This window comes from Arvicola amphibius, chromosome 15 (assembly GCF_903992535.2).
Source record: "Arvicola amphibius chromosome 15, mArvAmp1.2, whole genome shotgun sequence".
Classification (NCBI taxonomy): Eukaryota; Metazoa; Chordata; class Mammalia; order Rodentia; family Cricetidae; genus Arvicola; species Arvicola amphibius.
The window spans coordinates 6,558,943-6,584,940 of NC_052061.1; the positions used below are offsets into that span (position 1 = coordinate 6,558,943).

General features: G+C 45.6%; 1 protein-coding gene across 1 annotated transcript in view; it reads left to right on the forward strand.

The window, feature by feature from the left end:
* The first annotated feature begins 3,406 nt into the window (after positions 1-3,406).
* LOC119802211 (liver carboxylesterase 1-like) overlaps positions 3,407-25,998 on the forward strand; it is a 29,414-nt gene continuing 6,822 nt past the window's right edge. Inside the window, exons 1-8 of the mRNA XM_038313154.2 lie at positions 3,407-3,458; positions 6,943-7,147; positions 9,894-10,038; positions 12,037-12,170; positions 16,007-16,160; positions 19,616-19,720; positions 20,929-21,033; positions 22,582-22,620. Of these exons, the coding sequence (XP_038169082.1) occupies positions 3,407-3,458; positions 6,943-7,147; positions 9,894-10,038; positions 12,037-12,170; positions 16,007-16,160; positions 19,616-19,720; positions 20,929-21,033; positions 22,582-22,620 (939 nt within the window). The remainder of the gene's footprint in view (positions 3,459-6,942; positions 7,148-9,893; positions 10,039-12,036; positions 12,171-16,006; positions 16,161-19,615; positions 19,721-20,928; positions 21,034-22,581; positions 22,621-25,998) is intronic.

A 25,998-nucleotide genomic window follows, 5' to 3' on the forward strand; every position in this document is an offset into this window, starting at 1 on the left:
ACCAGGTCCCATCTACCGGCGGTCTACTTGTAGTAGAAAGGGAGAATACAGAGAGAGACTCTGTGAGGGGCAGGTGAGCAAGCTGAAGAACATAGGAAAAAATGGGACAGAGATGGAAGAGAATGACGTATAGTCACGTACAATTTTTAACTCATGTAATTTATACAAAGCTGCTTTAAAATTGAACATATAGTATCTAAAAGTGTGATACTGAAAAAAAAGACAATTGCTAATGATTTTTTTATGTTGCTGAGCATTAGAACTTTTTAAAAGAGGTCTGCATAATAATTCAGTGTTGGAGATAAAATGGAATTGTCATTCTCAAAGGAAGCTAATGTGGCAAAAGGAGCAAAGAATAAATGAACATCCAGAAAAATAATGAGTAGAGTTCTCCTTATGAATAATTACACTAAATAGAAATGCCTTAATCACAAAGCTAACGAAGATCTTGAGGCTGGGATTTAAAGGGCAAAACCCAGTTATGTACTGAATAATATGGAGTCTGGCTCTACTTCCTGACTGTTGACTGCTGGTGGCTTTTAAGCCTCACAGGTTGCCTTCCCCCTCTAACCCCTTATCTGGAGACGCTGATTAGAAAGCCTGAGCACTTCCTCGGTGCCAGGATAAGATCCCAGCCTCCTAAGCTCCCATAGCCCCACCCCAACCACATAAAAGCCCTAAGCCAATGACCTTCCTTCCTAATTGAAAGCTCTCTTCTGTTCCCCACACCTCAGCCAAGGCCTCTACTCCACACGTAGAAACCAACCGGCACAGTTTCTCTGGAGGAGGGGAGGTGTGGTTAGAAGTCACTCCCAGTGGGCACGCTCTGGAAAGGACAGGGATGGGTCAAAGCAGGAGACAGGTGTACCAAACACATAGTGAAAGATGTGAGGGCTACGTATCAGGTTAACAGATACTGTGAGGAACGGGAGCATCAGAGAATACAAATAGGGTCCATTCACCAGCAAGACGCAGCAGGCTTCAGTATGTGGTTACATAGGCATAGTGTCACATAGATCTTACATGATACTTTTGCATGCAAGCTACATGCACGCACGCGCGCGCACACACACATACACACACATCATTCTGAAGACAAATTTGAGTGCTGTTGTAATTTCAGGAAATACTCAGGGGCGGGGAGAGACCAGATAGCCCAGGGTTCAGCCACTGCAGGTGAGGGGCGCAGGCTCCTAGTGGAAGGATGAGGCAGCCCACAGGGGACCAACAAGACGTGGCATAAAATGGAGTTCCAGAGAGGAGATGAAGGTGTGTGATGTACGTATGCTCCCACCTACATGCAATCAAGGGCTGTTTTATGGCCCTAGGAAGAAGACCAAGACACATGAGGGAAAGCCGGGAAGCCCATGTATACATGCTGTGTTGTTGCTGTTCACAGCCCTAGGCATCCTGAACACGACTCTCTTTTTCACAGGTGTCCTACTAGGTGTCCAGATGTAAATGAGACTTACCATCCAATATGTTTTCTTGTTCATTTCACGATTTTCTATGCGGTACAAGTTGAAAGATTGCTTTGGGGCTTTCCCAAAACCCCAATGGCCAAGTAAGAGACCATTCCAACTGACTGGAATCTTCCTGAATGGGACCTGGGCACTATAATTTTTAGCTTTTAGGGCTTCTGACCCAAACTTCTTATTGAAGATCACTCGCTGAACTGAATAGTATACACATTGCCTAAGTTTCTTGAAGCTGTCCACGTTACTGCTTTAATGTCCTTGGCATTGAAGATACTCTATAATGAACAACTTTGGGAGTGGGACTTTCATTTTTCAGAGTGACTTCAGGCATTCAGGTTTTCAAGAGATGGGGTGTGTCCAAGACCAGCCCCTCCTTCAATCACTCCTGCAAATCCTGCAGGCACAGGACCCCTAAAGAGCCTCCTCACTTCAGCAAGCAATAACTTGTATTTTCCATCACTGCAAAATATTCTTCTCAGAAAGCTCCCCCTGACCCACAAACTCTCACTGGCCCGAGTATTTCCCATTGTCCAGCAGAGGGCAGCAAAGGCAGAAAGGAACACTCTTGTCTAGGAGGTTCCTGGAGGCTGACACTCTGGCAGAGAAGGTGCAGACCTGGACAAGAATAGAAGCCTAAATACAAAGATAAGACAGAACTAATCTTTGGGTGTGGTGTCACACACCTGTGCTATCAGCACTTAGGAAGTGGAGGCAAGAGAATCCAAAGTTCAAGACCAGTGTCAGTTAGGGAAGGAGTTCAAGTCCCTTACAGAGATCCAGTCTCAAGACAAAAACTAGAGTGCAATATCAAATGTGTTGCTGTCTTCTCTGGAACATGTGGAAGTAGGGAAAGGTGCAGAAAGCCTACATCCTAAGAAGAAGTTTTTTCAGATTGCAGGAGAGATGGAGTTGTTTTTTGTTGTTGTTGTTGTTGTTTGTTTTGTTTTTTTTAATATGAACATTCTTTCTAAACATGCTAAAAAGTAGTGAGTTTTCTGATTATAGAAGTCATTGTCACCAGGCCAAACCACTTGGCAGGGACATGAATGCAGCACACCATGCCCGTTTGTACTCTATGTGCCACCTTACAGTTCGTGAACCAGGAAAGGGGCTGGAGATTGAATCACACAAAGACTCACAGACAGAGAGAGACACAGGTCATCCTTGAAACAGGAATGCCCCAAGAATGCCCCCTTTATTATGTCCAGGGGCAGCTTATATAGGGATAGCCACACTCCAGCCAAACACACCAGAAACCATTCCTCTGCCATCAGGAAGTCCTGAGGGTCTTGTGCTCAGAGCAGCTGTAGGCACTCAGATCAGGGAAAAACAAGTTGTTTACAAGAAATTCAGGATCTGAAGGTTCACAGCTCCCAACACAAAACTAATTTAGGCATCAAAAGGAGAACTGTGTGAAATTTAGCTTCACTTGCACACTTGAGAACACAGAATTCTTTGACCCACTAGTCCAGGGACATTGCAGACTTGTTCGACACTCCCAGGACAGCAGCTCAGGAGCTGTGAGTTCCTATAAAATTTCCAGCCTTCTGGGGGTCTCAGGCCAAAGCTGAGCCCCGCCTGAAGGTGCCATTTGTTGTGCCCACCTTTGAGGACCTCTAAGTGGATGATGTTAGAGAGCCACAGGGAGAGACTTTATGTAAGAAGTTGATGAACCAGTTTGAGATCATCCGTAATATGATAGTTGAGTCTGGAACCAATTATAAGAGCTTAAACTCAGGCTGGGTCTGGCTGGGTTGCCATCAAACTCTGTGGAGCAGTTAGAGAACCTTTCATTTCATGATTAGACAACTGGACTGCACATGAATAACTGAGGTCACAAGACCTCACCATCTGAGAGGGATATACATACTCTACTGGAAGAGCTTCAAGACCACCTCATAGGGCCCCAGGGCAGCTGGCCTTCTACCATGTGGCTCTTTGCTCTGGTCCTGGTATCCCTCAACCCCTGCATGGCTTTTGGTGAGTTGTTCTAATACACAGACCATGGGGGCACATCTGAAGCTCCCAGGCCTAGGCTAAGGTAGGTGGAGATGGGTATAAGAGGATGCATGGCAGCTTCTGTTCTGCACCAGTGCTCACCAGCTGCACTTTGACATGGGCCCAGAGCATCAAAGCTCAGCAAGCTCTGCCCATCACAGAGATGCAGGAAGGACAAACACCGTAATACCCCAACTGCAGGTGCCAGGAAGCCCAAAAGCAACCCCCTGCCTCAACATGAGGAGTTAAGGGAGCCCCAAGTTGTCTTACTCCAGCCCTGGTCAGATGTGGAGGTAGAAAACTCAACAGAGTTTTAACAACATCGGACAGAGCAGTGCTCAGAGTGCAGGACTTGATAGAGTCTAGCTCAAGTCTGTGTCTTTTGACTAGAACTATGCAGTGCCTGGGTCCTGAATCTGGACTATAAAAAAAACAATGGTACCTTCCTCCCTGGACTGTAGTGGAGATGAAATAGGTAGTTATTTCTAGCATGTTTTTAGCATGATGCCTAGGCTGGAAGCACCAAAAAAATGGATGGATTTAAATAGGTGATGATTTAAATGGGGTATATTAATGAAAGCTTGAAATATGGTCAAGTCAACATGTTAAGAGCCAATGGCTAAACGCACTCCTCACGGTCCTGACTTCCTTGCTCATGATCTCCCTCCTTTTGCTCCTCATCGGGACCTTGGGAGCTCAGTCCGGTGCTCCTATGTGGGGCTCTGTCATTTTCTCCATCCAATGCCAGGTGACGGTTCTATGGTGATATGCAAGATATTCATGAGTATGGAGTGCGTTTACCCATTGAGACGGTGGGACAGATCTAACGGGAGACCACCAAGTCCAGTTGGAATGGGACTGATGGAACAGGGGACCAAACCGGACTCTCTGAATGTGGCTGACAGTGGAGGAGGTCTGAGAAACCAAGGACAACGGCAATGAACGTGAACTCTACAGCATGGACGGGCTCACTGTGAGCCTTGTCAGTTTGGTTGCTCACCTTCCTGGACTTAGGGGGAGCTGGGAGGACCTTGGACATAACATAGTGAAGGGAACCCTGATGGCTCTTTGTCTTGGAGAGGGGTGGAGTGGGGGTATGGGTGGAAGGGAGGGGAGGGAAGGGGGAGGAGGAAGGAAGGAGATGGAAATCTTTAATAAAAAAATAAAAAATAAAAAAAAGAGCCAATGGCTACAGAAAAGATAATTCATTCCTCAATTCGCAAGAGGTGTTGGTGCTTAGCTGTATGCTAGGTAAGAGGATGAACAGAGGTAGCCCTTAGGTGCAGGGGCCTGACCTTGTAGGGGAAGGATCATAGATGGGAGAGGGAACAGGAAGGAGTTACAAGGAATTGGAGGAGGGAGTGAGGCCTTCAAATCACCATGGGGAGCTGGGATTTGTAACTAAGGGAAGGTGGAGTTACACAAGTAAAAGAGAGGAGTCTTCAGAGACTCGGATGCCAAAATACAAGTCCTGTCTGGGAAGGAAAAATAGGCTACAAATGCTGCTAAGTGGAGTCCGTGGGAAGGGGAGGGGAGTCCTGAAATATACAGGTGCATGATGGGAAGGATAGCAAATCCCTAGCTAAGAAGCTAAAGTTTGCTTAGTAGACAAGTAAACAGCAGGGACCATTCTGGAGTCAAGAATATTTTCCTGGTAATTCTTAACACAGTCACCTAACCAGGCTGCTGTCTACCTTGTGGGCTCCATTCTTGTGGAGAAAACAATCGCTCCCCCAATTCCCACAGCTCCATCCCTGTCTTGGTGCCACTTGGTGAGGCACTATAAAAAACCAACATGACCCTCTGTCTTGATGCTGATTGCTACTCTTGATGACAGCCATGGATCATGTGTTGTCCTATGCGGCTCCTGGGTGGGACTAATATCTCAGAACAGCCTTCCCAGAACATGACATGATTCTGCTTTACATCCTCCAGTGGCCCCTATTGAATACAGACAATACATCAACATCTCCACTCAAGTGTGTGGTCAGAATAAAATAATAATTCAAAATTGGTCTAACCAATGCATTGTCAATGGCCCAAGAAGGTCTTTATAAGAAACCAGGCTACAAAGTAGTAACAGTGCCCAATCCAAAACATGAAAACAGTCGCAACTGAGAACAGCCACCCAAGTGGTGGCAGAAGGAAGAGGGAAGCAGCGTAGAAGTTTAGGGGAAAGTGCAAGAGGGGCTGAAAAAGGCAACATATGAGGCAAAATCACTAACTGTGGCCTATGTTAGCTCAGTGATGCTGTTCCAGACATGAAGTGGGTAGAAGCCAGTAGCCAGGGTGGGAGATGAACTATTTGGATGGGCGATATAAAAAGGAGTTCAAAGGTTACAACTCATGTCAGATGGAGGTAAACATACAGAGCATTTGCTGTGTGCCAGATGTGCACTCCAGTCTCTTGGCATTACTTCTCAGAGAAGCCTTGCTAAGCGGGCACTAATATCACCATGCTACCAATAAGGAAACCGAGAGATTGGAAGAATCCTGAACAGATTTCCTAAAGATGGAATTGGGATGAGGTTTCCAGGGTTTTCTTCTGGTTTTCTTCCAGCACCAAAAGGCTGCTCTATTCCAAGTTTGTTGTTCTCATTCTGCCTTACGTTCAGTTTCAGATCTGCCATAGTGTCCCTGGGCCAGAAAGGAGACAAAATCTAGACATGGTTTGATGGCCAAGCACTAGCTCTTGATTCAGAAATAAACAATGTACAATTCGGCCCTGTTGCTGGGGTACTATATGTCCTGTGAGTCTTACTTTCTCGGCCCCTCAAATGGCACAAATGTATACTGAAGTTATGAGTTGTCCTGCAATAAGCATGGATTCTGCTTTCTGTATTTAAGGCTTTAAAACACAAAGCCTTGCAGTTCTAGAGATGCCATCACTCACAGGGTCCAACTAATCCAGAGCCTGTACCGCAGCCATCTCCAGTACCAAGTTCTTGTAACCTACCACCTATCTGACTGAATCACTCAGAGCTGAGGTGAGGGCAGCCCACAAGCTCCAAAGAACAGTGCAAACTAGCTTCCTCTACCTCTGCTTCTCTTCCTTCTCCTGTCTCACAATCCCTCTGCCTCACTCTTTTACTGACATGTGTTCCTTTCTTGGTCCATTCAGTGGTAAGGAGCATAAGTAGTAAATAACAATAATAAATAATAAATAATAAATAATAAATGCTCACCTCGCATTCATCTTACCCAGCATCCAACACCAACATCACACATTTCACTGACTGAACTAACTCCCGACCTCCAGGGGATGGATGCCTTTCTGCTTTCAGTTCTGGTTTACCCCTTCTGACATCCCACTGAACTGGGAAGAATGGCGTTTCTCACCCTAGTTTTATGTTAGAAACGATTGATGCCTACATAGCTATGGTAGCTTATTCGTGGCCAGAAATGTAAAAGTAGAAAACAAGATATTCCTTTTGGTATATTTTTATTTCTATTCCATGGTCATCAGAGCACCCGTCCTCACCACCCGTGGTGGACACTGTTCATGGCAAAGTCCTGGGGAAGTACGTCAGCTTAGAAGGATTCGCACAGCCTGTGGCCGTCTTCCTGGGAGTCCCCTTTGCCAAGCCTCCTCTTGGCTCCCTGAGGTTTGCTCCACCACAGCCTGCAGAGCCCTGGAAGTTTGTGAAGAACGCCACCTCCTACCCTCCTATGTAAGTCACTGGAGAGGGCCTGGGTCTCTTTCAATAGGGTATCTGCCTCAGAGAGCTGTAGGAAAGTGTTGGGAGGGCTCTCTGACTGACTGCACTTCGTTTAAGTATCCTTAACACACTGTAAGATCTTAAAGACATTCCACACCTGTTAGTGCTCTAGAATTTTTGATCAAAATATATCTGTTGAGCAACTGTCATATTCCAGACATATTCTAGGTTCTGATAATGTATCAGTGAACACAATAAAGATCCCCTACCTTCATAGAGTTTTATTCTAGGAGAGACAGAAACAGAGAGACAGAGAGAGAGAAAGAGGCAGACACACATACATACATACATATACACACATACAGAGAGAGACAGAGACAGAGAGAGAGAAAGGCAGACACACATACATACATACACACACATACAGAGAGAGACAGAAAGAGAGAGAGAGAGAGAGAGAGAGAGAGAGAGAGAGAGAGAGAGAGAATAATTGCAAAGCAAGAAAATGGATTGTGTGGTGTTCTATAATGGTTAGTGATTCGTTCATTAGATAAAAATGCTGATAGGAAGACAAGACACAGGGATCATACCTCTCCTGTCTTGAACTTTTCGTGGATGAAGCTGCTAGTGTTGGGGGTGAGATGCTGGGAGTGTTGCAGCTGAGCCCAGGAGGCCTGAAAGCCCAGGCGGCCTCTCAGGTAAGGTACCTAGCTTTTACACATCCCTTCCCTGTCCCCTCCCCTCGCTGTCTTCCTTCATTTTTGGTTGTGAGCCCTCTCTCCAGCCCCACTGTCTTCCTTTATAGTCAAGTGGTTTTCTCAAGTGGTATCCCTTGATCCTTTGACTTTTCTTCATTGCCCCCAAGACAAGTTTTGGCTTTGTAGTAGCTGCGTCGCTATCAGCAAACACCCAGGCTTACAGTATTAACCTGAGAGGACCTTGCCTCCTGTCACTAAGACAACTCACACTTTAAATTTCAACTCTTCCCTGCCGTTTTGAGTTTTTGATGTTCCATTTCTATCCTGCATATTATCACCAAATTCAATAGATATTATTTTTACTAAATAAAATTGTTTTTTCAGTTTAAAGACAGGTGCGGATACTTATCGTGATGATGGTGCTAACACAGCTGGAATTGTCTCTGTGTCTCCCGCGAGCAAAGGTTACACTCCCTGTTGCAATGCTTCTATCTGGGAACTCTAGTAGTTCATGTAAGGTAGAGCTGGCAGCAATAAGGTTGTTCCCTTTTGTTTGTCCGGGCATATGAGAACTCCTCCCTGTGCTGTTTGCTTTTTTCTTACTGTTTGTTTTCATTTACCTTTGATTGTTGAGTTTGTTTGTCATAGGTGATTTTATTGGGTTTGCTAGAACTCGTGACCTTTGAATCTTAGCAGCTCCCTCCAGGCTGAAACAGTCTCTGTTATCCTTTGTGAATAAGCGTCTCTGTTCTTGGTCTTCGTCAGTTGTCTCTAATAACCTCTGTGCTTGCTCTTTCGATGCTCCTAATGGGTCTCATGAGTTTTCTTTCTTCATCCACATTCTTTTCTCACTGTGCAAGGGCCGTGGTTACAGCTCGGGCGGAAACTGTTTGCTTGGCAATTAGCGCTATAAAAATGACAAAGCAGAAGCATGCAAAGGCCAATCTTTAAGCGCTGCTCTGCCGTCCGCTGCCTTTGTTGTTGGTCCATTTCTCACCTCATTCATTGGAGTTTTCAGCTTCAGCATCCCCGTTGGATTTTTTTTTAACATTTAGTCTCAATATTAAATTTCTATCATACAGTAAAAACTGTATCTGCTACAACAAGCAATTAGACATATTTCTCTATAGACAACTTCTTTCCAAATAAAACTTCTACGATGAACGTATGAATCGTTTCTTTATGTTCCCTTGAAGTCTATTGTTCTTCCTTAAAACAAACAGAGAAACACTGTTTGGAGTCAGAGTTGTGAGAGATCCCGCGTTCCTATTGTGGTGGCGACAGTCTCGGGTGCTCTATTTTGTATATTTATTGAGGTTATGTTGCTCTGAATATTCTTAATTCTCATGGTCACCGTACAGTGTCTACACATTAAAGGCCCAAGTGTTTACCAGTGTCTGCAGCTGGTTTCGTACCTGAACTCTCCAAGAGTAGATTGGATGCTGTGTTCCTTAAGCCAGTGACAGCTGTATCCATCTCAGCAGTACAGGGGACGCTGATCCAGGCTTGCTGTAGGTCCCGAGGCTCTCCAGAGGAGATAGATGACAACAGAGCACACATGAGGAAAATTCCAGGACTGCACGCCCTTACTTCCCCAGGGATTCAAGCCTGAAAATAGGTCCCAAAGGCCAGGCAAGTCTATCCCCCATAACTTTGCTACATGGAGGAGCCAGATGCCTCTTGCACTAAGAACAGCTGGAACTGAGACTGAGCCACCTCAGTACCTGTGTGAGGCAGATGCTGGAGCTTCTGTCTCATTGAATCTATCCCCCTGCAGTCATCTGTACAGACATGATAACTGTTTCATTACAAAATTAAGACCTAGTGTTGATGCTAGGTCCCCCTTGGATCTGCTGTGTGACTGTAATGGGTGCCGGTGCTACCGCATGGTCTCTGTGGGATTCCAGGATTCTTGCCAGGACTCCCAGACAGCTTCCCATCCAAGTCATTGTCTCAAGTCTGGTGATAACAATTCAAGTTGTGAGTTTAAACCACCCAGTAGAAAGCCCTCCCTGGGCTTTGTCTGTTTGAATCTCAAAGGGCTTTCTCCCCCTTCTCAGGTGCTCCCAAATTACAGGGGCGGGACCAGTGCTCTCTGATGTCTTCACCAACCAACTAGAAGACTTTCCTCTTGAGTATTCTGAAGACTGCCTTTACTTAAATATTTACTCCCCTGCTGACTTGACCAGCAAAGGCAAGCTGCCGGTAAGCCCCTGATGGAAGTCGGTACCCTGGGGCTTCAGCATTCCAGATTTTCTAAGGCAGTTTAGAGAGGGTGAAGGATGTTTGAAGTATAGGTACTGTTAGCCAGACCTCTGACTTCCCTTGACTGCAGGAAAATTATTCAGGTACTTCAATTTTCCCCAGTGATACTAGGCATATGTGGGAGACTGCAGTGTATCCGTAAGTACCTCCCAATTCGTCTGTGCTTTCTCACATTAAGATTAGAAAAGTAATGATGGTTGTCTTCATTTCTGTTTGAGAATCTGATCCCTGAGGAACTGAGACATAATTTCCATTAAGGTCAGAAGTGGAAAGAATCCACAACCCAACACTCACCTAGTCCCAATTTTATATAGAGAGCAACTAAAACAAAGATAGAGGGAAGCTATAAATTAGGGTTAATGGACCGAGAACTTGTGTCCCCTGACCTTCAAACCACATCTTTTAACATGGACTTGGAAACCAAACAAGTGTGTGACCTTCCAAGTACACCAGGATCCGTCTGTGAAAACTTTCATGGTCCCATGAGGAAGGTGTGTGGGATGCAGACTGGAGCAGAGCAGTCCCTACCCCCCCCCCCCCCCCCCCCCCCCCCCCCCCCCCCCCCCCCGCTTTCCCTTTGCCAAACATCTGGGATGCCACTTTAATCTGTTTCTCTCCTTAGCTGCCTTTGGCAAGGCCCACTGACCCAGTGAGTCAGCATTTTCATATAAACAAAGGCCCAGAGATGGGACAGGCTGCTAGTTACAAGTCACAGGACAGAGCTCTTCTTGGAGAAAGTCACCCTTGGGCCGGAAGACCTCATAGTAGCCTCTTCGTTTTATCACAGCCCACCAGCCTTTGCACTCGGCCTTCCCTCTGAGATGGCCGTTCCTCAGTCCTTCCCTCCAGGTGGTAGGGGCCCAGGAGGAGGAGAAATGGGCTGTGGGAGTCTAAAGGCAGGATATGTTCCAACTATGGACACAGGTCCCAGAGAACAGAGTCAGGATTAATCCTGGCTGTGCCTTTGAAGATGAGAGACCGGGGCTATTTCTAACTTTCTTAGCCTCTGTTTCTTCTCGTGGGCACCATCCCATGTGAGCATGCAGTGTTGACTTTCAAGCTATGCTTCAGTCCTGGATGAGCATACACAAGGCAGTCAGCACATCTGCCCTTTGCCCTCATAGCCCCAACAGCTACCTCACTGAACGGCAGCTGTGGGCTACAAGAGTCAGGGCTTGAGTCAAGTCTTGCCTCCACCTCTCATGAGCTGTGGAACTTCAAGCAGGTTGTCTGCCTGTTACATGGATAGGGTATTTTAATGTTCTCTGAATAGTAATTAGTTTGCAGTTTGTGGGTTCTTTTATATTTTATTAGCAATGTTATAGAATTTTATTCTTTCAGTTCTTTGAAATGTGACATCAGGAGCCATTAATCAGAAATTGTACCTACTCCCTTTTCTCATGGTCTTTGATTCATTCTAAAGACTTCTTGGAAAGGTAGATAGGAGATGGGAAGGTCTGGGGAAGGCTAAGGGGAGACACCTCAGGAAGGGGCACCACTGGGGACACGTGCGCTGCTTGAGATATTTCTTCAGTCACAGGGAAAGTTAGCTCACCAGTAAACTGAGGTACAATCAAAATGCAAGCTCTGTCCTTTGCTATGTCCAGGTGGGAGATGGGTGGTGTCCTGGGGAGAAAATGACATCCTTGGCTTTTGCTGTTTCCATATCAACATTCTTGTTTAGAAGAACCAGTAAAATACATGGTCCTTGAGACCGGAGAGAAAAGTAATACAACGAATAGCTAGGCTGCATTGAGTGGAATTGTGGTCTGGGACCCAGCTGAGAGAGTTGGGAAGGATAGGCCTGTTGTAGCCATGATAGACACCTGTGGGCTTGGATAGTGGCTCCCTTAGTCATAAGCAAGAATTAGTTAGGTCATCAAATGCCATTACTTCCCTACTTCTTATAACCTGAATGGTTTCTTGATGCCTGTCCAGGTGATGGTGTGGGTCCATGGAGGTGGTTTACTGTCTGGTGGGGCATCAACTTTTGATGGACTGGCCCTGTCTACCCATGAAAAAGTGGTAGTGGTAGCCATTCAATACCGCCTGGGCATCTGGGGATTCCTCAGGTAAGATATTGAACCTTTTTCCGATTACATTAACACCAATCCGGACAGTAGGATTCATGCCTGGTCATTCATCTGCATTCCTTAAAGCATTTATGTTTCTGGAGGTTGGACTCTATCCTGTCTTCTCTTTCCTCACCACACTTTTTGCCTTTGCTCTGGGCTTTTGTGTATACTGTTCTCTCTGCCGTGAAGGCCCGTTCTAAACTCACCTATCTTCCAAAGCCTAGCTCTTATTCAGTTCTGAAACACGTGTCTCCTTTCACCTGTGCGGCCAAGCACACAGCTTTTCCTAGAGCAGTCATTGAGAAGTTCAGTGTTGCGCATCTCCTCCTAGGACGGGAGGCACAAAAGAGTTCAGAGAATGCTTTGTTTGTTAAGGAAAGAGTGGCTGGGGTGGATGGAAGCTGTCAGAGGATCTGACCACTGGAGGGGTGGTAGAGGACACACAGCTCACTTCCTCCTTAGTGGCTGGCACATGCAGGAGTCCAGGCTAGAGTCTCCATCAACTGTGAGATCAGGACCAGGTTTCCTGCTCTAGGATCCTTTTCTGCATATTCCATACAATCCTGAGATGGTTGCTAAGTAATCCAGCTGAACCGCAGCCACCGCTGAGGAGACTGAGGAGCTGGAAGATGGTTCTGGTCTGCCTCTCCACTGGTTGCTTTAGGCTTCTGCCTCAGGAACAAAGACATCATCCCTTAAGGTAACAAACAGGTCTCTTTCCCTAGGTTCTGTTTCTCTACTTTCTGTTTCATTCAGCCTGCCACAAGTGGTCCCTCCACCTTCTCTCTCCCTTTCTCTCCTCCACCCATGCCTGGCAGGCTGTGCGTATTGAAGCCACATGTCCCCCTACTCTCCCCAGTACAACTTTCTGAGACCTCAGCAGCAGCCAAGTGAGCACCTGTGCTTCTGAACTGCTTCTTTCTTCTCGTCTTGGCCGCCCTCCACCTCCTTGGCCACCCTCCACCTCCCTGCTGCCTTCCACCTCCTTGGTTGCTCATGTTCAGTCCTTTCTTGCTCCTTTCCTCCCCATCCTCAGGCCTCTGTATGCCTCCCTTTCCCCATCCATTAATTCCCAGAATGTTCCACTATGGAAGTTAGAATGAGAAATGACTCTCATAGGCGCATACATTTAAATGCTTGGTCCCCAGTTAGTGGAACTGTTTTGGGGAGGATTAGAAGGTGTGGTCTCGTTGGAGGAGGTATGTCACTGGGGGTGGTCTTTAAGGTTTCAAAAGCTCATGAATCTCTCTCTCTCTGTCTCTCTCTCTCTGTCTCTCTGTCTCTCTCTCTCTCTCTGTCTCTCTGTCTCTCTCTCTCTCTCTCTCTCTCTCTGTGTGTGTGTGTGTGTGTGTGTGTGTGTGTGTGTCTTCTGCTTGTTAATATGGTGTAAGTTACTGCTTCAGTGCCATGACTGTCTGCCTGCTGTCCTACTTCCCACTATGATAGCAACTGGCCCTCTGAAACTGTAAGCAAGCCCCTTTTTTTATATATAACTTTCTTTTATAAGTTGCCTTGATCATAGCATCTTTCCACAAAAACAGAACAGTAACTAAGATACCCACCTCTCCTTTGAAGCCAAGATAGCATCTTTAACTATGTCCTCCTGTCTCCCTGGATGTCTAACCAGGACTGCCTTCCTTCACAGCGCCAGTGTGAATCCTTGACAACTCAGAGACCACAACATTTTGCTTCCTGTTTACATAAGGCCTCCCCCCGTGAAGCTGTATTTAGCTTTATACTTTTGATTATTCATAATAAAGTGCAGACTTGTTTTTATTTCATACCCTATAGCTACATGGCCAGTAAAACTTTCTAGCTTCTGCCCTCTAAATATATAGCTCGTTCACAGCTCAGGTGTTCATTGATTCTTAATCTCCACCAAGATCAAAGCCCTGTGTCTCTGGCCTATGTTACTATAGATACGATTTAGTTTCCTCTCTGCTTCTTTCATGCAGTGGTTACACCACATTGGGCCAGAGAGCTTGTATAAAACGTGCATCCACAGAGGACACCTACCTTCCTAATGAGTGTGTTTATAGTTCTTATGGCTGGAGATTCTGCCAGCCGGGAGTAAAACCTTGAGATAGCTCTGGGTAGGAAGTTCAAGAAGAGGTCTTAAGTTCTTTCCTTGAAGTTATCATGTTTTTGAAGGTGTAGGGGCATGACCCCGGTCACTGGTTCCCGGCAGCCACGAAGTGACCAGGGATAGGTAAAAAGCCCCACGTTGAGCGCCAAAATGTAGGGGCGTGGTCGATCAGCAATTATGATTAACCAGACTAGCTTTAATATATCAGCTTTAATAAAGGAAAGAAAGGGGAACTTACAAAAGCCAAGGTTCCAGCAAGGAGTGCAGGGAAACAAAGAGGGTCAAAACAAACAAACACGGATCTTTTAAAGGTATTTGGAGCCCCAGAGGGGTCACACCCCTCAGACAAAGGGATTGGTCAGCTCACCCATCAGGAAGGCCTCTATGTCTGATGGCCCCAAAGCCTTTTTCCAGCTAACCCATTATCAACCTCCTGCTCATCTCTTTATCGAGTGATTTCTTGGGTCTATCCCTAATTGCTTTCTCTCCGATCCTTCTCTAGGATAATTTCCAACATATTTCTAGTCTGTTTCCCTTTGACCTTCGGCGTCACTGAAAAATCTCACTACCATCAGCCAATGTGTCCTGAAGGCTTTGCTGTTTAGAAATTGTTTCCACTATGTCAAGTTCCCCATCATTCTTACATAAAGCTTTAGGGCATGGGCATGGCTTTTCCACCTTCTCTGCAAAGATGGTCTGCCTCTACACTTGTTGCCTTAGGCTTCTGCCTCAGCAACGAAGACTTCATCCCTTAAGTTACCAGGTCTCTTTTCCCTAGATTCTGTTTCTCTATTTTTCTGTTTCATTCACCCTGCCACAAGTGGTCCCTCCACCTTCTCTCTCCCTGTCTCTCCTCCACAGAGTATTCTTTTTCAGAGTTAGTATCTGAGTCACCTATAACACCCCACATACCACACTTCAGGCTGACCAGCCTGCTCCTGCAAACCCTTTAGACTTTTCCCAAAGTCACTTTCACATCTTCTAGTACAGTGGTATCAGCAGACCAGCTCTTTGGTACCAAATTCCTGCAACAGACTGCTTTCCACAGGTATAACAAATACCTGAAGCTTACTATTTTGAAAAATCTGAGGTTGGGCTGCAGAGATGGCTCAGTGATTAAGAGTGAGTACTGATCTTGCAGAGCACCCAAGTTCAATTCTTAGCACTCACATTGGGAAGTTGACAGTTGCCTATGACTCTAGCTCCAGGGAATCACATGCTTCTGACTTCTTGCAGACACTAGCATCCTCACAAGCACAGACATGTATGTGTGCGCACACACGTATACACACACACACACACACACAATTAAGAATAAAATAAATTTAAAATGTTAAATGAGGTTCATTTATCACACAGCTTCAAAGGTTAAAAGTCTAAGCAGCATAGTGTCAGCTGCGACAAAGACATCTGGGCAGTGTCATGTTAGGGCAGCTGGTGTTGTGGCAAAGGGGTTATCAGGAAATCAGAGAGCAAGTAGGTGCAGGCATGGTTATCTATAACCTTTTCATAAGAACTAACTAGAATGCTGCTTGAACTATGTTCATCCTAGTGTCCTCAATAGACCAATCACCTAGCAATGGACTCCCCCTCTTAAAGGCTGGACTACCTCCCAACGCTGCCCCATGAAAGACCAAACCTTTAGCATACAAAACATGGAGGGATGATCCTCCCATAGCTATGGCTCTCGACCCATCATAGCCCAGCTATAGCATCTCTGACTCCTACTCTCACCGTTCTCTTCCAGCACAGGAGATGAACACAGCAGAGGGAACTGGGGTCACTTCGACCAAGTAGCTGCCCTACAGTGGGTCCAGAGCAACATTGCTAACTTCGGGGGGGACCCAGGCTCTGTGACCCTCTTTGGCGAGTCAGCAGGAGGAGAGAGTGTCTCTGTCCTTGTAAGTATTTCTGGCACCAAGCCTCATGTCCAGGGCTGATGTGGGTGCTGATGGGTCCCCTTGAAAGCCATTCAACCCGGCCACAAATACTTTGGCAGGCAAGACCTGCATTCAGACTGACCCTATCTCCTGGCTCAGCAGCAGTCAATGTATAAATAAATACCAGGAGCTCCCAAGAAGCTCGGAGCCCAGTTTTGTGTCCTGAAGCCAAAAGAACGTCCTGTTGAGCCTGTGACCATGGTGTTCCAGCTGAGCCTGTGACCATGGTGTTCCTAGTCATCTTGCTGATGTTCTCTCTTTCCTCTTCCTAATCATCTTAGCTTTGCCACTCCCTGACATGGGGCAGGTGTGACATATGAATAAACAGATGCTAGTGCTCTCTAGGAGGTCCCTGTTCCCCTGGAAACCAGACTCACAGGTAGAGAGAGAGGCTAGCACTGAAAGTAGCTTCCTCCAGGTTGTCCTGTGGCTTCTTTGTGCCTAGGGGTGTGGGGGGGGGTGGGCAGCATTCTCTGGGCCTAAGGCAGTGTGCTATAGGGGAAGTCAGTGAGGGAGAGAAAGAGCAGAAAATGTAGCAGAGAGGGCTAGGAAAGGGGAAGGCTGTAACACCTACACGTGAGAGTGATTTTGCTGGCTTAGAGATTGGGGCACATTGAAGGATGCTAAAGAAGGCCCCGGGGGCTGCTCCAAACCCTCCAGCCACCTCGGAGTTAGGTAGGTCAGCCCCATTATATTTTAAACATGTATTGATTTCATAGTTGAATACACACAGGACAATATTTGATGTTTTTAAAGTAGATGAAAAAAAAATAATGAGAAAGAATAAATAATGCCGAAGGAGAAACAAGTCATCCGTGATTCCCCCCCCCCCTCCTCCTCCTCGCAAAAATCCGGACACTGTCATTCTGATGTCCTAACCTGTATTTCCCTTGTCTTTTCCTACAATTCTACCTGTCTCTTGTATGTATCACAGAACTTTTTTTTTTTTTCGAGACAGGGTTTCTCTGTAGCTTTTGGAGCCTGTCCTGGAACTAGCTCTTGTAGACCAGGCTGGTCTCGAACTCAGAGATCCGCCTGCCTCTGCCTCCTGAGTGCTGGGATTAAAGGCGTGCGCCACCGCCGCCCGGCTATCACATAACTTTTAAAGAACATTTTTCTTCACTATTAGACTGTCATAAACACTCCCCAGATGCTAAAAGCCTTTCCTTAATACTTGCTTTTACAACAGCATAGTGTCCTATGGCAACCATAAAACATTATTACGAAGTATTACAATATGAGAACCTAAATCAATACACTATGAATTTTCTTTATTTTTATTTTATTTACTTTCTACTTATTGGTTTTTATAAAAATATTTTTAACACAATATATGTTGACAATATTCTTTCCCCTACCCCAGTTCTCCCCAGATCTCCTCACCTCCCTCCCCACCCAACTCTATGTTCTTTTTCTCAAAAGAAAAAAAAAATAGAAACAAACAAGCAAAAACAAAATAAAACAAAAATGCGAAGAACACCACCCCCCCCCCCAAAAAAAAAACAGCAATAAAAAGCACACACAAAATCATGCAGTCCATTCTTTGCTGGCCAACTGCTGCCAAGCATGGGGCCTGCCCTTGAGTGTGTCGGACTTGCACTTGATATATATATATATATATATATATATATATATATATATATATATATATATATATGGTGTCCCTTCCAGCAGCTTTCCACAGTGAATAGCCTCTCGATTAGGGTGGGACATTGTACCCACTTCCTCTTCTCTGTGCTCAGACCTGGTCTGGCTTGAACTTGTCAGTGCTGTGAGTTTTCTTTTTAAGAAATTCTTTTAGCCGGGCGGCGGTGGCGCACGCCTTTAATCCCAGCACTCGGGAGGCAGAGGCAGGCGGATCTCTGTGAGTTCGAGGCCAGCCTGGTCTACAAGAGCTAGTTCCAGGACAGGCTCCAAAGCCACAGAGAAACCCTGTCTCGAAAAACCAAAAAAAAAAAAAAAAAATTCTTTTTAAATAGGAGATTTATCTTAATATAATTTTTTTTCAAATTGGTTTTTGTTACTTATTTTGCTTTTTGAGATTATAACAAAATGACATCACTTCTTCCTTCCCTTTTCTCCCTCCCATCTCTATACCTCTCTTTGCTCTCTTTCAAATTAATGGCTGGGCTAGAGAGGTGGCTCAGACATTAAAGGTAGGCTCACAATCTAAAATATATATAAAAAAAATAAGTGTTCAAATTAATGCCCTCTTTTCTCATTATTTTTACATGCATATATATGTATATGCACATGTATATACAAGTCCATCCCTAAATACAATCTGCTCATCCTTTATAATGTTACTTGTATGTCTATTTTCAGGGCTGACTCCCTGAAAGGAAGGCTGGATAGTCAGTTGATGTACTGGTCCTCGTGGAAGACTATTTCTCCCCGTCTCAGAATTCCTTAGTTTCTGGTAGCTCTTTGTGTAAGGTTGAACCCTCCTAGGCTTTTCCCATCCACTTTGGCATCCCTACTGCTGTCCTTGCTCAGCTCGTGTTTAGGATGAGACATTACAGGAGTTGTTTCTGACTTTACTAGAAGATGCTGTCTCACAGCAAACTCCCCAATCTTACAATCTTTCTACCCCTTCTAGGCACTGGTCCCTAGTTTTAAATACTAGAGTTGTTTTGTAGCTATATCCACTGGGCTCCACGTGCCTGCATTTTGATTGCCTGTAGTTTTCTGTAGTGGTCTCTATCTGGTGTTGAAAAGAGAAGCTTCGGCTCTCTGTTTGTACTTAAGAAACTTGGTTGGTTTGTTTTTGCAAGACAGAGTTTCTCTGTGTAACTCTGGTCGTCTTGGAACTCACTCAGGAGACCAGGCTGGCCTTGAACTTAGAGATTTGTCTGCTTCTGCCTTCCTTCCTAGTGCTGGAATTAAAGACCTGTGCCTCTGCTGCCCTGTTAAGACCTTCTCAACAAAAGGGAAATCATGCCTGGTACTGGAAACCTAGCCAACTACCCAGGGCTAGTGATCTTGACAGAAAATCCACAGATAACACTTTACTAAACCAGCATGCTCCCCTAGCTACATTCTAAATATCTGCCCTTATAGCCACAGATCAGTATCTTCATCAAGGGATGATTAAAGTTCTCTATGGATGCTCATGATCATTATTCCCAGCACATTTTCTGAGTAATAGAGACCCTGAAACAGAATTTGTAGTTAGGAACGGCAAAACCTTTCCTTCCAGTGCTTTTGACTATCATAGTAGGTGCATGCCACATACTCCCTCCTCTGTCCCTGGCTCTGAGGAAAGCTGGGAAGTGATCAGAGACAGGTAAGGAGCTGTAACCTGCAGTGAGAACCAAAGTCTCCAGGCAAGGGGTACAAGTGGAGGGAACCTTACAAGATGAGCAAGTCGTTGGCCATCTCCCTTGAGTATTAATTCTCCCCCTCTTCCTTTCCAGGTGTTGTCTCCCCTGACCAAGAACCTCTTCCACAGGGCCATTTCTGAGAGTGGTGTGGCCCTCACTCCATGTCTGTTCAGGGAGAATACCAGGCGTGGGGCTGAGGTAGGTCACCTGGGTAGCCCAGTCTAAGCTCTCCAAGAACCGAATAATCGGGACCACTGGGACTCAAGCTCCAGACAATGGCCTTCAGCTCAGTGCAATGTCCCCTGAGCGCACTGGTTCCAGTGTAATAAAGCAGAGGGCTACACTGGGCAGTGACTGGTGGCCTGGAATTTCAGTACATCTCTGTCGGAGTCTGGGGTCTAGTGTTCTGCTTGCAGTTATAGATTTGGGACGATTCCTCCCTGAGCCCTGGTAGCCAGGGCTGGTTCCCAGAACATTCATGCATTGGTTCATTTATTTATTCATATATATATAGTGAATATACCTATGTGCTTTGTAACCTAGAAAGCATCCATTCTTATAAAGGAGATTAATTTTTAATTGTGTAATCAAACAAATGCCACTGTTTCATCAATGAGAAGATGCCTAAAGGAAAGAGAATAACCAAATCTGATGAAACCACAAGAATCCGAAAGGAATGTTTAGTGAGAATGTGACCAATAGGTAAGCAGAAAGATCAGAAAGAAGAGACATATTTACCTGGTGAGCAAAGGATAGCCCAAGAAGGAGCAGCACGTGCAAACGTCCTGTGCAGAGGGGAATCCTGTATGAGAGTGAGGGAGGGCTGCTGTGGCCAAAAAGACAGAGCAAGCTGAGAACAGAGTGAGTCAAGGGTCTCTTGCTTTTGATCCCACACCTGGCCTATGCTTACCACCTCTTGTGCCTCCTCTTCTGGTCAGCTCACTCCCAGGCCACGCGGGTGCCACATCTGCCACTGAGATTACAAACTTCCTCTTGGCTCAAGAGGAGAGTAGCTTTGTTCTGTGATTTAGCAGGGGAAAGACTGTTTTCTGCTTTGACCGTCTCTGTGGCAATGGGGTATGAAATCAAAAGGCAGAATTGGGTATTCTGTGCTTCTTTAGCCACCATTGCACACCGTCATTCTTAAAAGGGTCAGCTTTCAGATAACCATACCCATGTTACCAGAGAAATGGCCACTAAGACACAAATGTGTACGAGACTCATGTCACAATCCAAGCTGGTAACAGGGGCAATATTGCTCAGTCCAGCACCTTCATCTGCTGGCCTAGGGCATTTTCTGCCGCCACATCCCACAACGGCAGCCGTGAGATAGAGTCCCTCTCTCTGTATTCATGGAGAGCAGCAATGATGCCATTTAATTCTCCTGTTGCCTGTGGTCTCTGCAGCAAGTCGCCATTGCTACAGGGTGTGAGGCCACCACATCAGTCAATATAGTTCAGTGTCTGCGTGAGAAGACGGAGGAAGAGCTCTTGGCCGCGACACTGAAAATGGTAGGTGTGTCTATCCCGGTGGCCCCCACACTGCTGGCCTAGATGCAGGGGTCCTTACACCCCAAACAAACTATGTGGGAGCCTTTCAGGGACAGTGTCAGACTTCTGATACAAGCTAGATATGTTTATTGTGAAATAAATCAAATGTCAAAAATGTCTAGAAATAACTTGTTGAAAAAAAATGCTTAAGAGTGCCCCAGCTTTATCAAAAATAATCACTCTAGCATTATTATAGGCGGATGTGTTGTAAGAAATTAAGCATTTTTCTCTTCACAGAAGTAACAACCATCCTAAATTTTAGGGCTGGAGATACTACGCACAAAGGTTCTCAGAAGTACTACAATTTGTCTAAGAGTTGGTTAATTAACTTTATGAAATAGAATATTGCAAATATTTTTCCTAATTTCTATCTTTTTTTCCTACTCTTTCTGTAAGTATTTAATCAGGATGAATCCAGAATGGAGATAGTTAATTATCAATTGTAAGTCAGTAGTGGTATGATTCTAGGGTAATCATACATTCATCCATTTATTCATCTATCCATCCATCATCCATTTATCCAATCACAAATCCATCTATTCAACCATGATGTACTTCCACAAATGCAATATCAACTCACCTAAAGTGCTTCGTTTATCCTTTCTTGACCATTTGAATACCTATGCATCATCCAGCTGCTGTTAATGTACACCCCACAATCCATTCCAACAAAACAATAATCTATTACAAATCACCTCTCGTTATCATCCTCTATGAATGAATTCATCAGATTCACCAGTATGCAGTGTAATGGTAATATGACCACCCATTCATTCAGACATCTATCCAGGTACTTAGTGGGTTAGATGGGGTGAGAAGACAGAGAGTACACATTCATTACACCCAGCTAAGATGCTTGAAAGGAAGGTGGCACAGAAGATGGGTGACCATGATGTTGTCATCATAGGGAGGCTCGTTGGAACAAACACCCAGAAAACACAGCATCTGGGACCATGTGACCTATTCCCTTCATTAGGAAGATGCCAGTTCAAAGTCAGAGGAACTTGAAACTTTGATCCCCCTACCCCCTGTTCTTGCTTTCCTTCTCTCTCGATTCTAAATGCTGGAAGATACTACTGGACCCTATAACATCCGGTTAGCCAGGGGCACTGCCTATATTTCCTGGCACAACAGGTTCACATAAAATGAACAAACTAGTCAAAAAATATAGTTGACTTTTAAAGCTCTGAGACAGATATTTCAGTGATTCTCCTCGTGGCACAGAAGAAAGGGCACGTAAGAAAAGAAAGGCACACTAACAGTACCGACGCCAGAGCTAGGGAGCCTCACCCTGGCTCTTGGGGTCTGTCTCTTGGTTTGTGCCTATCCTGCATTGCTTGTCTTACTCCACCATCGTGTGCTTGTGTGCAGTAGAGCTCAGGCCTTCCCACACTGGGCCAAGCTGAGGGGGGACCAGGACAGAGAACCTGGCAACTCAGGAGTGTAGCTAGGGGTCGGTCTTTGGAGAGGGACACCTGCTCACCACATCTTCTGCCTTTGTCTTCACAGAAATTCTTTGCTCTTGATTTGCTTGGAGACCCCAGAGAGGTAAGGATCCCTGCCTTTTCATGATAGGTACTAAGCTTCAATTAACTATGAAGGCAAGAGTTTCCCTTGTGAAATGGCAGTCCTGTTCTGTGGGCATGCTGCAGAGGCCCAGAGGAGGTAGTCCCTTGCCAGAGTAATGTAGCCAGGAAAATCACAAGCGGAGCTGATCTTCACAGTGAGCATGCCCAATAAGTAGTCCAGGCTCAGGTAATTCCCTTCTCACTCACCTTTCCTGCTCATAATACGGCCCTGTAAGAGGAGCGTACACTAGAACCTTCCACTGTCAAGGGGCAAAGTTGTTTGGGTAAGGATCTTAGGAGACTTCACAGAGGACTCAGCAGAAACTCCAGCTTTTGCCCTCCCACCCTGTCCTGCACTCCCACCTCCCAGCGGTGACCCCGTTGGCTTGTGACATTTGCTGTGTAGTGTCTATGGTCAGGTTCTATGCTCTATCCCTGGGTATCCCAGCCATTTATTAAGGGTCCTGTAGGATGGTTTGAAATTTATTAAGGTTTCACGATGAGGCAAGACGCAGTTCAGTGGCTGGGATAGAGCAGTGAAGCTGATAGCACTCTGGACCTCCCTGGAACATTCCGTTCTGATGCACGCAACAGAGCAAACGGATAAGAGTGACGTGGACTTAGATTTTGCCAGCATCCGTTGACGACAAAGTGGAGACAGACAGAAGGCAAGGACCAGGCAGGTACAGAGACCAAGAAAAAAGATCCTGGGGACTACCAAGGCCTTGGCAGAAGGGTGGCAAGAAGCAGTTTGCTATGGGATATATTTGCAGGGATAATTGACAGGATTTGCTGACGGAAGCTGCAGGGCAAGAGTAAGAGATAGAGAAGAAGGAAGGACGCCCCTCTCTTCTAGCCAAAGCTGGCAAGGAGTCTGGACGTCATGGCATCGCTGATCCCCATAGCAATCCCTCTGATTCCTACTGTTGCTGATGTTCCCTCTGAAGATGCTACCTTCAAAAGGACCCTCTGTCTTCTGGACCTTTTCTATTTTCTAGGTCCACTTTCCCTCCTGCCCCATGTCCCGGTATCATCAGATTTACCCTCCATGGCACAAACCGAAGTATGCCAACTCCTTTCTTAGAGTAAGACCTGTTTATATATAGCACGAGTCCTCTTGCCTCCCCCGAAAACATCTTTAATCAAAACATGCCTGATCTGGGCTCTTGTGAGTTGCCAGACACTGTGCAGAAAATGTGATTGCCCTGTGACCCTCTCCCTAGGGCTCACACTCATCCACACCCAAGCTTCTCGGTGTTTCTGGGGATAGCCCTGCATAGTGACACCTCTACCCTTTTTCATGTGCCCTGTCCACTGTTTGGAAATCCCAGTCCTTCTTCACCGTTCAGCTGTCTTCATTCCCAAAGTCCACTGCCAAGGAAAAGAGCACCTGCACCATTCGTATGACCTGCTCCCCTGCAACCTCCTTCATCAGCCTCTCTGCATTCTACACTTTGTCTAAGGCAGTAATAGTTGCACCCAGAACCTATTCATTACTGTTAACGTGCATGGTTTAGATTCTAGATCTTTGGGGTGGGTCTGCTTTGTTTTATTGAACCATGTACAGTGAGGCCTAACCAGTCATTCGTTCATCCTTTCAGAGTGGGGCTAGGTCCTTGGAACCTAGTCTAGGCATCTTCCAGCTCCATCTGTTCTCCAAGGAGGGAAATATTGTGCATGGAACATGGAGCTAGAAGTATGGCACAAAAGGGTAGTGCCATAAAGACCCAACGGAGAAAAATAACTCTGCCAGTGAAAGTAATATCTAGTGCTTACTGAGCCCTCTCCAGGGACAAGTGCTATGCCGAACATTGCCTGTGTTCAGTTGTTCACTTCAGTGTGGGTCCCACCATATCAGAGCTCTAGGTCAGGCATTTAACCAAACCCACAGCCAGCTTCCCAGCTGGCAACATGTAAACAAGGCTCCACTTAATCTTTCAAATATTTTTCATCAAGCATAAAATAAAATCAAAATGTCTGACAGTATAGACATATATATATATATATATATATATATATATATGATGGATGTCATGGCCTTCTGTGTCTCGCAGAAGGCATCTTGAAGGTAAGGGGGTTTTGTCCTCATGGAGAGAGAGAGCTCACATGTCAGTATAGACAGATGGGTGGAGTTGGTCCATCTTCATCGTGGATTCTGTGCTGGGCTATTTGTAAAAATGTGTTTTCTAAGTGCTCAAATAAACTCGAAGTGGTTTGTGCCTGCTCACAGGCGAGGCAGGGAGTGGCGAATGTCTGAGGCATGTGGTACCCAAATTCCATCTTAAACCAAAGCAGTATCCTGCTTCCTCCATCTCCCTCATGAGGAAGTGTGTTCCTCTCCTGTGGGCTTCCTACATCACATCCCACCTCTGGTGCTGTCACTGATTTCTTGTTTAAAAAGCTCCAGAGAATATGGAAGAAGGTGTAACTAAACACACCAGTGCTACAATGTGCATTATTAATGTGTGTGTGTGCGCGCGCACATCTGCGCATGTGTCTGCGTATGGATGTGTATGTGTGTATGCATGTGTGTGTGCATGTGTGTGTGCATGCGTGTGTGTGTGTGTGTGTGTGTGTGTGTGTGTGTGTGTGAAGTGAGCCCCCTTCAGGTTTCAGTTGCAGAACTATTGGGTATGAGTTTGGTGACAATGTCATCAATGTATTAGATCCACAAGAAGAGACATGTAAGTTAGACTGTTCTGCCAAGTGTCAATATGACACCTGTAACATTTGATAAAGCTGCAAAAAAAGGAGAAAGGCTGAATCTGTGCGTTCATGGCATGAGGAAAAAATTTAGAAACAAGTAGTAGACAATACAGTTGTGAAAACAAAGCCAGAGAAATCTACAATTATGTTCCTCGGGGTCAGGAACAGGCTAAGCCCTTCCTCGAGGCAGTACAGAGTGATACGCTTCTAGCCAGCTCTCTGCTCCACAATCCCAAATGTTCTGAGTGATGACAGGAGTAAAAATTCCACAAATGGGCTTCCATGGCAAGTGACAGTCAAAATGTTATGTATGCGACATCATCAGACATCAGCAAGAGGGCTAAAGAGAAGGCTTAAGGTCAAGAGCATTTGCTACTGCTGCAAGGACCTGACGTCGGTTCCTAGCCACAGTGTTGGGTGGCTCCCACCTGTAACTCCAGCGTCAGGGGATCCAGTGCCTCTTCTGACCTCTGTGGGAACCTGTGCTCACGTGCACATGCCCCCACACAAATACATGCACACAACTAAAATTAAAATAAGCCTTTCAACAGAGCACCAATGAACTTCATGTTTTAACTTGGATCCCATCCCTACAGAACTTCATTATGTATACACAAGTATTCCAGAACTTACCACTGCCCCACCACCTTAC